At 64.4% G+C, this 15,987-nt stretch overlaps 1 protein-coding gene across 18 annotated transcripts in view; it reads left to right on the top strand.

Moving 5' to 3' along the window:
• Positions 1–15,987, top strand: part of NCOR2 (nuclear receptor corepressor 2) — a 158,761-nt gene that overhangs the window by 70,228 nt on the left and 72,546 nt on the right. For 15 of the 18 annotated variants that reach the window (XM_080650540.1, XM_080650549.1, XM_080650550.1 and 12 more), the window contains 4 exons: positions 3,662–3,714; positions 11,709–11,775; positions 14,452–14,624; positions 15,504–15,597. In XM_080650540.1, coding sequence (XP_080506666.1) covers positions 3,662–3,714; positions 11,709–11,775; positions 14,452–14,624; positions 15,504–15,597 — 387 coding nt within the window. The remainder of the gene's footprint in view (positions 1–3,661; positions 3,715–11,708; positions 11,776–14,451; positions 14,625–15,503; positions 15,598–15,987) is intronic. The other 3 variants (XM_080650545.1, XM_080650543.1, XM_080650552.1) reach the window with 1 other exon arrangement.

The following is a 15,987-nucleotide window of genomic DNA, read 5'->3' as shown; positions in this document are numbered from 1 at the left end:
GGAGTGGAAGCCCCTCGAGGCTGGTGGTGTAGGGCACCGCGGGCTGGGTGTCGGGGGGCCGCGTGGCCGTCCCTGGAGTCTCTGACCCAGGGGTGGGCAAACTTTTTGACTCGAGGGCCACCATGGGTTCTTAAACTGGACCGGAGGGCCGGAACAAAAGCATGGATGGAGTGTTTGTGTGAACTAATATAAATTCAAAGTAAAGGAGCGGAGGGGAGAGCAAGAGAACCGGATAGAACAGCCGGATCCGGCCCGCGGGCCGTAGTTTGCCCACGGCTGCTCTGACCTCATCCCCCTGACGTGGCGGCGGGCTGTGGCTTGGCGGCCTCCGTGCCTGTGGACGGAGCACATGCCCTGTGTCGCGCCCCGTGGAAGTGGCCCCGTCCCTTTCCTATACGAGGCACAGAGAGGGCGGCGCCGTGCCTGGGGTCACACAGCAAGAGGCGTGCTGAGCCCGTGGGGGTGTGGCCAAGGAGCGGTGACAGGCGCCGCCTCTGCTGGTCACCCCAAGGCCCAGAGGTGTCCTCTGGGGGAGGCGGAGCCAGGAGGGTCAGGGGTCACGGGCCACACTGTTGGGAATCGGTTCCCGGGGCGCTCAGCGGAGGGAGCGGCCGCTTTGCCTCCGGGACAGTGATGCGACGCCCGCCGAGGGGTGCCTGGGCCCGGGAGGAGTGAGCACGTGGCAGGGACCCCGCCCGGCGCCCCCAGCACCCCCAGCGCCCGGGACGGAGGCCTGGCCTGGAGCAGGGGCGGCGGGAGGCTGCACGGCCGTCCGCGCCCGGCCCGCTGCTTTGAGTCACCCGTTTCCTTCCTGTTGGAGGAGCTATTTTAAGCCCCTGGTGTCACCACAGGGTGAGGGCCGCGCTGACACCTCATGTCCCAGCAGCTCGTCCACCTGGGCCTGCAGGCTCTCCCCGCCCCTCCGCTGGCTGCAGTCGGCCGAAGGGGGACCCCCGCCTTGGCCCCAAGCCCGTCTCTTCTCTCTGAGCCATAACGGCGTGCCCAGAGCGCACCCTCAGACACGCCTCCCCTCGCCCTCGCCCCTGCCCTCCGCTGACTGGGCTGTGCCCCATTTTCAGACGAGGAAATGGAGGCGTGGAGAGGGGCGACCCAGGCCCGGGGCCCAGCCTGGCTCTGGGGTCTGTGGGAGGGAGGCCCCTCCAGGCGTTGTGGCCCCAGCGGGGGGGAAACCTGTGAGGGAGGGAGAGGCAGGGGAAGCCGAGCCCCACGGGTTGCTGTGGCTGTGGGGGCCAAGGTCGCCTGGTGGGGGCCAGGGTCGCCTGGTGGGGGCCAAGGTCGCCTGGTGGGGGCCAGGGTCTCCTGGTGGGGGCCTGGGTCGCCTGGTGGGGGCCAGGGCCGCCTGGTGGGGGCCAGGGCCGCCTGGTGGGGGCCAGGGTCTCCTGGTGGGGGCCAGGGTCGCCTGGTGGGGGCCAGGGTCTCCTGGTGGGGGCCAGGGCCGCCTGGTGGGGGCCAGGGTCTCCTGGTGGGGGCCAGGGTCGCCTGGTGGGGGCCAGGGTCGCCTGGTGGGGGCCAAGGTCGCCTGGTGGCCTCCGTCCTGGGACCCGTCTCTTGGCGGATGCGGCCCTGCCGGCTGCAGCCTCCTGCCAGGGTGGGGGGGGGGGCTTGTGCTGTGCTGTGCTGTGGGCGGTCCCATCAGCCATGTCATCAGGGGGTCTGTGGGTGTCAGGAGGCGTGTCCGCTCCGTCTCCAGGGAGGCATTCGGGGGCGGAGCCTGGTGTGCCCTCTTCGCTCACCCCGGGCCCTGCCCGAGGCGTCCGGGTCTGCGTCCTTCCCGTCCTGCTTGGTCCTCACTCTCTGTACCTGGTCCCTCTGCCGCAGTCACCCATGGGTGCCCTTGAGGTTCCTCCTGCCGGTGGGGCCCGTGAGAGAGACGGGGGGGGGGCGGGGCGGGGAGAGGGGACACAGAGACACCCAGATGAACACGGGGTACAGGCAGAGAGCATGCGCACGTGAGAGAGAGATGGGGGGAGGGGGGAGGGAATTCTAGTGTTAGTTCGTCTCCTTCCAGCTGCGGGCAAACGCTTTAACCTCCCAGGGACTCAGCTTTCCCACCTGTGAAGTGGGACCAGGAGCGAGCTAGTGAGCTGTGCTGTGTAACAAGACAGCCCAGAACTCAGTGGCTCCAGAGCCACCGTCAGCTGTTTGCCGTGAGGACAGAGGTCAGCTGAGCTGAGCGTTTCTGATGATACGGGCCCGGCTCGCTCACGTGCGTGGTCGGCTGGGCCGGGCCGGCCCCGCGGTGTCTCCCAGGCGCGGCCCACGTGGACCTAGAGGAGAGGCAGAAACGCAGACACACCCTTCCAAGCCTCCGCTTTTCATGAAGTTGGCTCTGTCCCGTGGGCCGAAGCACAGGGCCGTGGTCGGACCCAGGGCGGCAGGGAGAAGGGGCGCCGCCAGGCCGGTCGCTGCCCCTGAGGGTGACCAGGACACGGATGCGTGGCACGTCTGCCGGGCGCTGGGCCGAGAACGCCCAGGTACTGCCTCGTGTCCTCTTCACAACACGCCTGCGAGTTCCACCCTGTTTGTGGGCGGAAACCAGGGGTGCCCAGGTGGCTTCAGCGACTCAGCCAGAGACAGCAGCCCGGGCGCACCAGGCCCAGGCTGTGCCCGAGTCCCTGGCGGTGGTGCTGCCGTCCGGAGGGGCCGCCCGGCACCTCGCTGAGCCCCGGACCCGTCGCACACCCTGCAGCAATGGCTCCTTCCCTGGTGCACGTGGGCCCGGCTGCCCCCTTTTTCAGCGCTGTATAATACTCCACTGCCAACAACCCTCACCTCCGTGCCCAGCCTCTGGCGGCGGGCGTTTCTCTTGCTAACAGGTGTAGTGCTATCCCAGCATTCGGACACCACCTCCCGGGGCAGCGCGGGGCGGGGGGGGCGGGGAGGCGCACAGGGCCCCAGTGTCTCTGCTGCTTCTGCAGGAGGGACGGGGCCACAGGGCAGACATTTTTTTTTAATACATTTTTATTGACTTCAGAGAGGAAGGGAGGGTGTGGAGAGAGAGAAACATCCGTGATGAGAGAGAATCACGGATCGGCTGCCTCCTGCACACCCCCCACTGGACATGGAGCCCGCAACCTGGGCCTGTGCCCTGACCGGGAATCGAACCCGTGACCTCCTGGTTCCTAGGCTGACGCTCAACCCCTGCGCCCCGCCAGCCGGGCCCACGTTCAGTCTTTAACACGGTTTCTTCACGGCTCTCCGGAGCCTGGTGCCCGCGTACAAGTGTGTGAGGCGGGCGCCAGCCTCGCTGTCCCCGCGCCCCCGCCAGCGCCTGGCATGGCGGTCTTGTCTCCCGTCCCTGGGGAGGGAGGGGGGGCTGGCGTGGCTCTCTCCGTGGTTTGGACGCTGAGAAGGGGAGCCGTTTTCTCGGTTGGGGGTCATGGCCGGTCCCTGGTGCTCCGGCCGGCACAGCCCGGTGGCAGGAAGTCATGGTGCCACCCTGTGCCCCGAGGGTCACAGTCTGTTCCTGCCGGCGCCGCGGGCTGGGTCCCCGTGTCCCCCGTTCCCGGCGACCGGTTCTCACCCTGGCAGACCGCCGGCTCCCAGGTGTCGGGGCCTCGGGCGCTGGGCCGGGCCGGGAGCGCCGGGGGCTGCGGGCACGGTGGTGGTTCTGACCAGCCTCCTCTCCCTCCCTCCGCAGCCGCTGTACAACCAGCCCTCCGACACCCGGCAGTACCATGAGAACATCAAAATGTGAGTACCGTGCCGGGTGCGGGCGCGCGCGTGGGGCCGGGTGTGGGGTGGGATATGGGCTCTCGGTCCCCTTGGGGCTGCCCGCTGGGGCTGGGCGCAGGAGAAGGGGCAGAAGGGGACGGGGTTTGGGCCAGAATTCTGGGCCAGCAGGTCCTGGACAGGGTCCGAGCCGGCCTGGGGTGGGGAGAGGGGAGGGAGTGGCCCCACGAAGCGTCGGGACGTGGATCTCAGGTCGGGGAGGGCGGGTGTGCTGCGGGCATAGCCCCGGAGAGACGAGGTGGAGGGTGGGGAGTCCCCGCCCCGTGTGAGCGGGAGGGCCCTGCCGGGTGCAGGAGAGCGGGCTCAGCAGGATGGGGCGGCCCCGGGGCCAGCAGGTTCCCATAGTTTGGGCTCTGGTCCCGGTCCAAGCGTATGGGGTGTGTCCTGCGGTCGGGTCGGGTCAGGTCGGCACGGCGGGTGCATCTGGGGCGCGGCCAGTGCGGGCAGTGGGAGCACCCATCTCGGCCCCAGGCGTGGCAGGTCCCCAGTGATGGGTCCCCACAAGGGGGCCTGTCGCCGGGGGGTGCGAGGGGCCAAGCAGCCTCAGCCGGTGCCACACACGCTCGGTGGGCTCAGCTGGCTCTGGGGCGGGGGGGGCGGGGGGGAGCCCAGGCCTGTCCTGGGCGCTGGTGGCTCCGTGTCTGCGCTGGGAGCGAGGCGTTGGCGGCGTGGCTGCGGCGGGGCTGGCTTGTTCTCGGGAGGCGTGAACGGGAGCATGACCGAGTGCTGTTACCCGGGGACCGGCATGGCCCTGTGGCCACGGCTGGGGACGGGGACCCCAGATGGAAGGTGTTGGGGTGCTGTGTCCTCTCAGGGCCTGTCACAGCCGGGATCCGGTGGGCGTGCCCATCTGAGGGGGGCTGCTGGGAACTTTCACTCATCCACTCACTCACTCATTCATTCATTCATTCAGTCATTCACTCACTCACTCTGGGAACTTTCACTCATCCACTCATCCACTCATTCACTCATTCACTCATTCATTCATTCATTCAGTCAGTCACTCACTCTGGGAACTTTCACTCATCCACTCATCCACTCATCCACTCACTCACTCATTCATTCATTCATTCAGTCATCCACTCAGCACACACTTATCCAACACCTACCCTGTGCCACGGCCTGGCCCAGGGGCTGGGGATGGAACTCTGAACAAAACGAGAACCCTGTGCCCGCCTCAAGCTGTCGAATCTGCCCGTGGAGACAGAAACGGGGTTAAAGGAACGAGAGAATGTCCGCGAGGAGGAGGCGCTGTTGCCGAGACCGGTGTGGCTCAGTGGATAGAGCGTCGGCTTGCGGACGGAAGGGTCCCAGGTTCGATTCCGGTCAAGGGCATGTACCTTGGTTGCGGGCACATCCCCAGTAGGAGGTGTGCAGGAGGCAGCTGATCGATGTTTCTCTCTCATCGATGTTTCTAGCTCTCTATCCCTCTCCCTTCCTCTCTGTAAAAAATCAATAAAATATATTTTTTAAAAAAAGAAAAGAAAAGGCGCTGTGGTCTGGGGCCGCCGTGAGCGCCTGGCGCGCCGACCTCCTCGTGGGAGCGGCGGGCCCGCGGACTGGCTCCTGGCACCGAGCGCACCAGGCTGAAGGCGGGCAGCCCCGGACTGCGTAACACGGATGTGTTCGGGTTGTGGGAGCCACCACGGAACAGAAACCCACACGCCGAGGAAAAGGGTCCGCGCAAGGCATGTTAGCAAGTGAGGTGCCGAGGCTGCTGCACCTGTTTTCAAAAATACGCGTTAGCCTTTAAAAACATTTTTATGCATCTCAGAGAAAGGAAGGGAGAGGGGGAGAGAGACATAGAAACATCCATGACGAGAGAGAATCATGGGTCAGCTGCCTCCTGCGCGCCCCACACTGGGGATGGAGCCCGTACCCCGGGCCTGTGCCCTTGACCGGGAGTCGAACTGTGACCTCCTGGTTCCTAGGTGGACGCTCAACCACGGAGCCACGCCGGACGCGCTTAAAATCTTTTTTTTTTTTTTAAATTAAAAACGGTGAACGTGGACATTCTTGCAGTTGTCCCCACTCCCCCTCCTGTGTCCACCTCCACCTGCCGCCCCTTCCGTTGGCCTTCTCCACACTGCCGTCGGTGCCCGTGGGGTGTGCGTTCAGCGAACGCCTTCTCTGTTTAAGTCGAATACAACTGTGGGCTCCCCGAGGCCGGCGCCCCGTTCTCACCTCCCGTCGTCGGCATCCGGGGTCGCTCTGGTCCGCGGAGGACGTGGTGGCCACGCGCTCGACCGCCTGGTGAGAGCTGTCCTCGGTCACGAACGACCGTGTGTACGTGTAAGACACAGCGATGAGGAGTTGGAGATCCCCCACGTAATAAGGAAGCGGTCAGCTTCACGTTCGACGGGCCTGCCCGTCAGCCCCGCGTTTTAGCGTAGGTGCCCTTCGGTCTTTAATTTTTCAGCAGCAGTTTTCCACGAAAATGATGTCCTCTCCCGTGTTCTGAGTTGTCAGCGTGTTCACCATTAAATCCGTGCAGTGATTGATGGCAAACGGCGTGATGGCAGGAAACGGGAGAGGGGTCACGTTAGCCAGGGGACCAGGGCAGGGCAGGACCCGAGGCTTAAGGGAACTCTTGGAAGCTTGAGTGGCAGCCGGCAGTGCAAAGGCCCTGAGGCCGGTGAGCTGGCGGGGGGGCCAAAGGGGTGGGTGAAGGGGAGGGAGGTGCCCGGGACTGGTAGGAGCTTGGGTCTCATGATCTGTGCGGAGGGAGGCCAGGGATGGGCTTCTGGGACGCGACATGCCTGGGTTTTTGTGTTTAGCAGGGGTCCTCAAACTTTTTTTTTTTTATATATATATATATTTTTGATTTTTTACAGAGAGGAAGGAAGAGGGATAGAGAGTTAGAAACATCGATGAGAGAGAAACATCGATCAGCTGCCTCTTGCACACCCCCTACTGGGGATGTGCCCGCAACCAAGGTACATGTCCTTGACCGGAATCGAACCCGGGACCCTTCATTCCGCAGGCCGATGCTCTATCCACTGAGCCAAACCGGTTTTGGCGGTCCTCAAACTTTTTAAACAGGGGGCCAGTTCACTGTCCCTCAGACCGCTGGAGGGCCGGACTATAGTTTAAAAAAAAAAAACTATGAACAAATCCCTATGCGCACTGCGGGCCCGGGACGCGTCGGCTGCTAAGCAGGACAGGCAGCGGCCCCCGGCGGGCCGGATACATGTCCTCGGCGGGCCGCCTGTGGCCCGCGGGCCGTAATTTGAGGACGCCTGGAAAGGCTGGTGCTGTATCTGCAGGGCAGAAAGCGCTGGGGTTGGGAGACCTCGGCGGGGGTCACTGCCGTCATCTGGGCAAGCAGCCGTGGCGAGGGTGCCGGGGAGCCTGGCCCTGTGGGAGCTGTGGGGTGGGGGTGAGGGGGTCAGGGACAGGGGGTCCCGTGGACGCCAAGTTTAGAGGTCTGGGCAGCGGTGGGGATAGACGGCGAGGCCGCGTCCTGAGATGGCCGCTGAGGGGTGCAGAGACAGGTTTCGGTCCACGAACATCGGCCCGTGGGGCCACGCACTTCCTCCCAGTGCCTCGGTTTGCCCGTCTGTGAAATGGGGGTGACACAGCGCCCGTCTCCTAGGGCTGCTGAGGGTTCAGGGAGTCACTGTCCCGGAGGCGTGTGGGAAGCATTCTGGGATTTCTGTCCTTTTTCTTTTTAAAAATCCTTAACCTGAGTGAGGAGGGTATTTTTCCATTGGTTTTTAGAGATAACGTGAGGGGGGAAGGAGAGAGAGAGAGAGAGAGAGAGAGAGAGAGAGACATCGATGTGAGAGAGACACATTAATTGGCTGCCTCCCTCCCGCACACGCTCGGACCAAGGCCGGGAATCAAGCCTGGAACCGAGGTTCATGCCCTCAACCAGAATCGAACCCGCAACCGTTCAGGCCTCAGGCAGATGCTCTAACCCAGCCGTGGGCAAACTACGGCCCGCGGGCCGGATCCGGCTGTTCTATCCGGTTCTCTTCCTCTCCCCTCCGCTCCTTTACTTTGAATTTATATTAGTTCACACAAACACTCCATCCATGCTTTTGTTCCGGCCCTCGGGTCCAGTTTAAGAACCCATGGTGGCCCTCGAGTCCAAAAGTTTGCCCACCCCTGCTCTAACCCCTGGGCGGCCGGCCAGGGCTGTGCTTCTGACTTTGCAGGCGCCCAGGGCTGCTGCTCATTCGTCCTTCTTCCCACAAAAGTGTCTGGAGCCCCTGCGGGTCCTGGGCCCTGCCCTGGGCCTGGGAGACCACCCCGGGCGAGGCCTGGTGCTCGGCGGTGCAGACAGGAGTAGACGCGCCTGCCAGGTGGTGACAGCTTGATAGGACAGCGGGGACCCGGCTGGGGGGACGCTGGGCATCCCCGGCTCCTCCTGACCCCCTCGCGCCCACGACCCCCCTCCTCGCCTCCTCCCAGGCCCCGCCCTCCTGCCGCTGGAAGTGCCACCAGGCCGGAGGTGATTCCACCCCGAGGACCTTCCCTGTCGCTTTAATTCCTCGCTGTCCGCATGCTGGGGCCCGGAGCTGAAGTTAATTTCACGCCTGACTTCCTGCCGCACCGGCCATTTCTGTGCGTGCGGGTCACCCGGACCCACCTCCGCTGCTCTCCCTCCGCCACCTGCCGCCTCGGACGCGCGGGGGGTGGCTGCCTGGGCCCCATGGTGGGGACCTGCCAGACCCCTCTGGCCGTCGGGCGGGGGAGGGGTAGGCAGGGCAGGGGGCGGGGCTGGGGACAACCCCGAGCGGAGGAGGTGGGTGCTCTGTTGAGAGAGGGTCCCCCTCTGCACGTCACAGGTCTTTGTAGTCTTGTCTGGAGGTTCAGAGAGGTTCAGTAACTTCCCCAGGGCTGCACAGCCCAGCTCCCAGGCCAGCCCCATCTGCGTACCCCGCTGCCCCCCCTCATTTCCTCTCTGGGGCCTCCAGCCCGGCCCGGGCTCTGCCCCCTCTGGCCCAGTGGCCTTGGTAAGTCCCCCCCCCTCTGCCTGTCAGTAAGCTGTCTCCGTGGAGCATCTGTTTCACGTGGGAAAAGGGCTTTCAGACCACCCGTCACCCCGATCCGTCCTCCCACGGCCCTCGGGGTCCGGCCCTGGCGTCTCCACCTGACTCTCCCCCCTCACCCCACCCCAGCTCCGGGTCTGGCTCCCCAGGAACGCCCCTCCTCCCCGCTCCACAGTCACCGTCACTCCTTCCTAGCCTGGAACCTCTGCGTTCCCCAAACCCCAGCTCAAACCCCTCCTCCTCCGGGCAGCCTCCTGGATTTTCCCCGGCTTTCCTGTCCCAGAACCGCCCAGGGCCTGGCCAGAGTGTCCTCGAACGTCTCCGTTTCCTCATGTCTCCGTCCCGGTTCACGCTTCTCCTCCTCAGTCCCGGTCGGAGGTCGAGGCCTGTGACCCTCCGCGGTTGTGCCTTCTTGCGGGAAGGCCAGCTCTCCTCGGCGCCCGTACACGCCTGCACCCGGAAACTCGCTCACGCGTGCCCGCCTTGCCAGGGCCCTCGGAGAGGCCGGTCCTGAGTGCTGCTGGAAGGGGTCTCGGTAGAGAACATGGGTGTGCCGTAAGCTGTCTGCGTCTCCAACAGCGAAACGCTTCTTGGTTCAAAATAAACATTCAAAGTGTTTGCTGAACACGTGGGCACCCCAGGCCGGCCGTCCAGGGGTGCTGACCGCAGGCGGGCCTGGGGGTGGGAAGCACGGCCGACGGACAGGGCGTGCGGGCACGCCGGCGAATGAATGGCCGGCTCGTGGCCGTTCGAAGGAGCCACAGGCCTCGGTCCCCAGGGAAGCTTTTAAGTGTAGCTTTTTTAAAAGAATGTTTTTATTGATTTCAGAGAGAAAGAGAGGGGGAGAGATGGAAACATCAGTGATGAGAGAGAATCACGGGACCTGCTGCCTCCTGCACGTCCCACCCTGGGGATGGAGCCCGCCACCCGGGCACGTGCTCTGACCGGGAGTCGCACCGTGACCTCCAGGTTCCTAGGTCGACGCTCAACCGCTGAGCAGCACCAGCCAGGCGTGTCCCTCTTTTTTAAAAAAAAACACTTCTTTAAAAGAGCGAACCTGCCCTAACTGGTTTGGCTCAGTGGATAGAGCGTCGGCCTGCGGACTGAAGGGTCCCAGGTTCGATTCCGGTCAAGGGCATGTACCTTGGTTGCGGGCACATCCCCAGTAGGGGGTGTGCAGGAGGCAGCTGATCGATGTTTCTCTCTCATCGATGTTTCTAACTCTCTATCCCTCTCCCTTCCTCTCTGTAAAAAATCAATAAAATATATTTAAAAAAAAATAAAATAAAGAGCGAACCTCACAGCAGCCTTGCAGACACGGCGCTGAGGATGTCTCGGATCTCCGTCACCCCTGTGGGGACAGCCACGCGTGTGGGCCCTGCTGTGAGCTGAGCCAGGCTCTCGGCGTCTCCCCAGTTTCCCCGCGCATGTCCATTTTCTGGCCCCAGGTCGGACCCGGGCACCCACCGCCCGCTCTGCCTTGGCCCTCAGGCAGTCCGCAGCCGGTCCCTCCGCCTCCCGTGGTTCTCCCCGTGTTCTCCGGAGGCGGGCACTTTGGAAGGAGGACCGGCAGGGGGTGTAGCGTGCCCCTCAGCTGGCGTTTGTCTGTGTTCCCGGGAGGAGGCCGGCCTTGCAGATTTGGGGAAGAGTCCCAGGGAGCTGAGGGAGCGCCCGCCCCGCCCGCCTGAGTGCAGGTGTGGGGTCTCCAGGGTGGGGTCTCCAGGCGTGGGGTCTCCAGGCGTGGGGTCTTTAGACGTGGGGTCTCCAGACGTGGGGTCTCCAGACGTGGGGTCTCCAGGCGTGGGGTCTCCAGACGTGGGGTCTCCAGGCGTGGGGTCTCCAGGCGTGGGGTCTCCAGACGTGGGGTCTCCAGGCGTGGGGTCTCCAGATGTGGGGTCTTTAGATGTGGGGTCTTTAGGCGTGGGGGCTCTAGACGTGGGGTCTCCAGACGTGGGGTCTCCAGACGTGGGGTCTCCAGGCGTGGGGTCTCTATACGTGGGGTCTCCAGGCGTGGGGTCTTTAGACGTGGGGTCTCCAGGCATGGGGTCTTTAGACGTGGGGTCTCCAGGCGTGGGGTCTTTAGGCGTGGGGTCTTTAGGCGTGGGGTCTCCAGACGTGGGGTGTCCAGGCGTGGGGTCTCCAGGCGTGGGGTCTCCAGGCGTGGGGTCTCCGGACGTGGGGTCTTTAGGCGTGGGGTCTTTAGACGTGAGGTCTCCAGACGTGGGGTCTCCAGGCGTGGGGTCTCTAGACGTGGGGTCTCCAGTCGTGGGGTCTCCAGACGTGGGGTCTCCAGGCGTGGCGTCTCCAGACGTGGGGTCTCCAGACGTGGGGTCTTTAGACGTGGGGTCTCTAGACGTGGGGTCTCCAGTCGTGGGGTCTCCAGACGTGGGGTCTCCAGGCGTGGCGTCTCCAGACGTGGGGTCTCCAGACGTGGGGTCTTTAGACGTGGGGTCTTTAGACGTGGGGTCTCCAGGCGTGGGGTCTCCAGGCGTGGGGTCTTTAGACGTGGGGTCTCCAGGCGTGGGGTCTCTAGACGTGGGGTCTCCAGACGTGGGGTCTCCAGGCGTGGCGTCTCCAGGCCGGTTCCTGGTCTGGGCTGTGGGTGTGTCTCTGTGGCCACTTGTCCACGGCCGGCGTGGGCCACCGGCAGAGGGGGAGCTGCATGCGTGTGAGGGTGGTGGCAGCTCCAGGGTGGGGGGGTCAGGAAGCCGCAAACGCCTTGCCCCCTTTCAGTCCCCCTTTTCTGCCGACCACACTCATCCTGATTGCGGGGGGCCCTGCAGGATTGGGGGAGAGGAAGAGGACTTGGCAGGTGGGGGCTCGCCGAGGGGCAGGGGTGTCTCGTTTCACCGCGTTCCGGCGCGGGCTGCCTCGGGGGCCAGCGCAGGGCCCCTTCAGGAGCCGGGGTGCCTGAGCCCGCGCGACTGACCGCCCCCTCGCTGTCCTTCTCCCGCGTAGAAACCAGGCGATGCGGAAAAAGTTGATCTTGTACTTCAAGAGGAGGAACCACGCCCGGAAGCAATGGGTAAGTCACCCCGAGCCCCGCCCCCCCATCCCGGCCCGGCCCTCGTGGGGGACAGTCCAGGCCACGTCTGCTGGGACCCTGCCCTCTGCGGCCGTCTCGTCACCACGTGTCCAGGCTGGGGGTGTGGCTGCCCTGGGTCTGGGTCGGGGCCCGGAATTCTGTTCTCCTTTCCCCCCCGGATGGGAAGTCCGGTTCCGTCATCAGAGGAGCCATAGTGGACCTTCCAGGCGGGGAGAGGGGTTCGTGGTAAGAGCTGGAGACGGGGAATGCAGGGAGCGCCCTTAGACACGAGGTTGGCCCGGGTGGCAACTCCGCGTCCCGCCTGGAGGGCACGTGGGGGGCGGGGACGTGCCGCTGTGGTGTGCAGGGACGTTAGGGCCGAGTGACCGAGGGGGTTACCCGTAAGCGTCCTTTCGGGTCCGCAGGGAAGGAGAGCTGGTCCGGATGGGGCAGTGGGAAGGGATTGGTGTCGCTGAGAAAGGCCCCTTCATTTCGACGCAGTTGTTTTTGCCCAACTCTGTACGTTAATTCGTGGACCAGCCGGTTTCCCTGCGGGACCTGAATTCCTGCAGCAGGTTCGAGGCGTCCAGAGCCCCAGAGAGAGCTCCCCCTCTCTCAGACCATCTCCCCCGAAGCCCTGATGGGACTCCTGGAGGGCGCGGGTCCCTCTGAGCCAGTGTGTAGACTCACCTGCTCCGTCCCAGACCTCAGCTGGGCCCTCAGAGAGGAGACACCTCTGGCCCCGATACTGGGCGACAGGGACGCTGGGTGGGCCGCCTTTGGGACCCCAGGGCCCCGTGGCATACAAAGCGGTGGGCTTCCCACCCTTTCTTTTCTCAAGGTGGTGTCCAGAGGGGCCTGGGCAGGGTGGACGGCGACCATGAACCTGGGCATCCTGCCTTGGTCATTGAGTGAAATAGTCACCAGGCGCCTGCTGCTGCAGCCTGGCGCGGTGCTGAGTGTAGGGGGCACAGGTGCGCTGTGCAGAGGGGTGAGGTGAGGTGGGGGGACCTCCGTGCTGAGGTGGGAATGACGGTGTGACGATCTGGAGGTCGGAGTGTCAGGCTGAGGGGGGCACAGCACGTGCCAAGGCCCTGGGGCAGGCGCGCCCGGGATGACACAGGAATGAGTGTAGGGGGAGGCCTGAAGGGCAGGGCATGAGTGGGGGCGTGGTGGACATGACCTTGACCGGAATCGAATCCGGGACCCTTCAGTCCGCAGGCAGGTGCTCTGTCCACTGAGCCAAACGGGCGAGGGCTGAGCTGAGGGGTTTTTGATGGTGCTGACGTGCGCAGAGGCGTTGAAGCCAGACGCCGGGCTGCGCCATCTGTTCCCCGCAGCCGTGAGGGAGGGGGCCGGGGTCTCCCGTGCGGCAGACGCTCCCCGCCTGCTGCCTGCAGGTCACCTTGGAGACGGGAAGCCGGGCAGCTACGTCCTGGGCGGGTGGGGGTCTTTCCTCCGAGGACGTGGAGCAGGTGGCCCTGTGGTTGGACACAGACGGGGGGCTCCCTCGTCTTGGATGGTGGAGCTCGGGTCTTCACACCCACCCCGGGCCTGGGACAGCGAACTGTTCAGAGGGGGGGTCATGCTTCCCGGGGGACACTGGGAGCCGCAGTGTCTGGTGCAACTTCCCGTGACGATGCACGCGGGCTCTGTGCGCCGTCTGCTGCGGACGGGCCCCGGCCACGTGAGGCTGCGGGCGCTGGGCATGCGGCTGGGGGGCCGGGGACTGAGATTTGAGTGTCACTGAAATGTACGCGACTTGAACGGAACAGCCACACACGGCTGGTGGCTTCCCTATGGGACGAGGCCTTTCTAGGGGGAGGCCAGGCAGGGCGGCCGGGCCCAGAGGGAGGTGACGGGAACCACGCCCTGGGGAAGCCTGTGCTTTTCTTCAGGCGCCGGGTCTGCCCAGGGCTCACGTGACCACGCCTGCGTGCATATGTCTGTGTGGCGGTGTTTCCGTGTGTGTGTGTGTGTGTACGTGCATCTGTGTGACGGTGCATGTGTGCCTGTGTGCCTGTGAGGCAGTGCATGTGTGTGGGCGCATCTGTGTGACTGTGCACATGTGCAGGTGTGTCTGTGAGGCCATGTGTGTGTGTGTGTGTGTGTGTGTGTGTGTGTGTGTGTACGTGCAGCTGTGTGGGCATGCATCAGTGTGAGGCTGTGCATGTGTGTACGTGACTGTGAGTGCATATGTGTGTGTGCACGTGCATCTGTGTGACTACACATGTGCACGTGTGTTTGTGTATGTGTGCCTGTGAGGCCGTGTGTGTATGTGCAGCTGTGTGTGCATGCATCAGTGTGAGGCTGTGCATGTGTGTGCATGACTGAGTGCATGTGTGTTTTTTTTGTGTGTGCACGTGCATCAGTGTGTGTGTGCACATCTGTGTGACTGTGCACGTGTGCATGTGTGCCTGCAAGGCTGTGCATGTGTGTGTGTACATACATGCAGTCGTGTGTGCATGCATCAGTGTGAGGCCGCGCATGTGTGTGCGTGACTGTGAATACGTGTGTGTGTGTGCACACGCATCAGTATGTGTGTGTGTGTGTGTGTGTGTTTGTGCATGTGCATTGGTGTGACCGTGTGTCCGTGCAGAGTGGGCGGCAGTGGGAGGCTGCGGTCCGGGTGCAGGGGTGCCCTCAGCAGTGTCCCCTGCCCCCCGCGGTGCCCAGGAGCAGAAGTTCTGCCAGCGCTATGACCAGCTCATGGAGGCCTGGGAGAAGAAGGTGGAGCGCATCGAGAACAACCCGCGGCGGCGGGCCAAGGAGAGCAAGGTGCGCGAGTACTACGAGAAGCAGTTCCCGGAGATCCGCAAGCAGCGCGAACTGCAGGAGCGCATGCAGAGGTGAGCGGGTGCACCACGGGGTCTCCCACCGGCCGCCCCAGGGGCCACGCCCCAACCTTGGATGTGTCACTCGGACCCTGCTGGGCCTTGACACTTACTTGAGACTTTAATACGTTCCTGAGAGCAAGCGCTTTGGCTTCTGCCCGCGCGCCCGGGGCTGGGGCCCACCGGCTTCGTCCACTATGTGGTGTGCGCGGCCCCTGAGGGCGCCTGAGTTTGAGATCCCTGGTGGATCCGAGGGGAGAGGACCGCCTGGTGTAGAAGCCGGGAGCACGCAGCTGGTCCGCTGTGGCCCTGTGTGAGGGCTGAGTGAGAGCGCACAGTAGGTGCTCAGTGCCCAGCACACAGTAGGTGCTCAGTGCCCAGCGCACAGTAGGTGCTCAGTGTCCAGCGCACAGCAGGTGCTCTGGCCCCTGTTGCCCTTTTCCCGTTAGTGACATCGGTGAGGTGATGGCCCAGGAGCAGTGATGACAGACCTCACTGTCCGCTGGACACTCGCAATGTCTACCGATGCCTCCTCCCGGGGTGGGAGCTGGTGCCATGCAGGCCCCCGTGCTACAGGGGAGGAAACTGAGGCACAGGTCTGGGGGGGCTGAGCTGGGACGTGCACATGGAACTGCGCGGCTGGCCTCTTCGAGCGCATCTCAGAGAGAGAAGGGGCCGAGCACCTTCTAGTGTTGGGGTTCCGGCGTCCCCGGGTCAGGCTGGAGGCCCCCTGCTCTGCCCTGGACCCCTGGGCGGGGGGCTGTTCCTGTGGGTGGGGGCGCCCCGGCTCCGCCCCGCTGCCCACAGGCCGCCTCAGGGGAAGTTGTGGGCTCGGTCTGTGCCGCGGCACCGCCCCGCGTCCGGCGGTCCTGAGTGTGTCCCTCTGGCTTCCAGCAGGGTGGGCCAGCGGGGCAGCGGGCTCTCCATGTCGGCCGCCCGGAGCGAGCACGAGGTGTCCGAGATCATCGACGGCCTCTCGGAGCAGGAGGTGAGTCCGCGGCCCTGACCCTGACTCACCCTGGACGGTGGACATCAAAGGGGTGTCACCGAAGTGCGGGCAGGGCCAGCGCGGGCGCTCAGGCACCGGGGGTGGCCATCACCTGCCCAGGCCTGCGGGACGAGCAGAGACGGGGTTCCTGGGGTGGGGACCGGGGGCGGGGGGGGGCGCCCACCAGGCAGGACCTGGCTCCGTTGTTGCCACAGCCGGGAGGAAGTTGGGGATCCGTCCCTGGCCTCTTTTTTATTTTTATTTATATTTACTTATTTATTTTTAAAATATATTTTTTTATTGATTTCAGAGAGGAAGGGAGAGGGAGAGAGAGATAGAAACATCCATGATGAGAGAGAACCATTGATCGGCTGCCTCCTGCACGCCCCC

Source organism: Plecotus auritus (genome assembly GCF_963455305.1).
Source record: "Plecotus auritus genome assembly, chromosome: 13".
Lineage (NCBI taxonomy): Eukaryota > Metazoa > Chordata > Mammalia > Chiroptera > Vespertilionidae > Plecotus > Plecotus auritus.
Note: the sequence above shows the minus strand (reverse complement) of the source record. Positions and strands in the feature narration are given on the sequence as shown.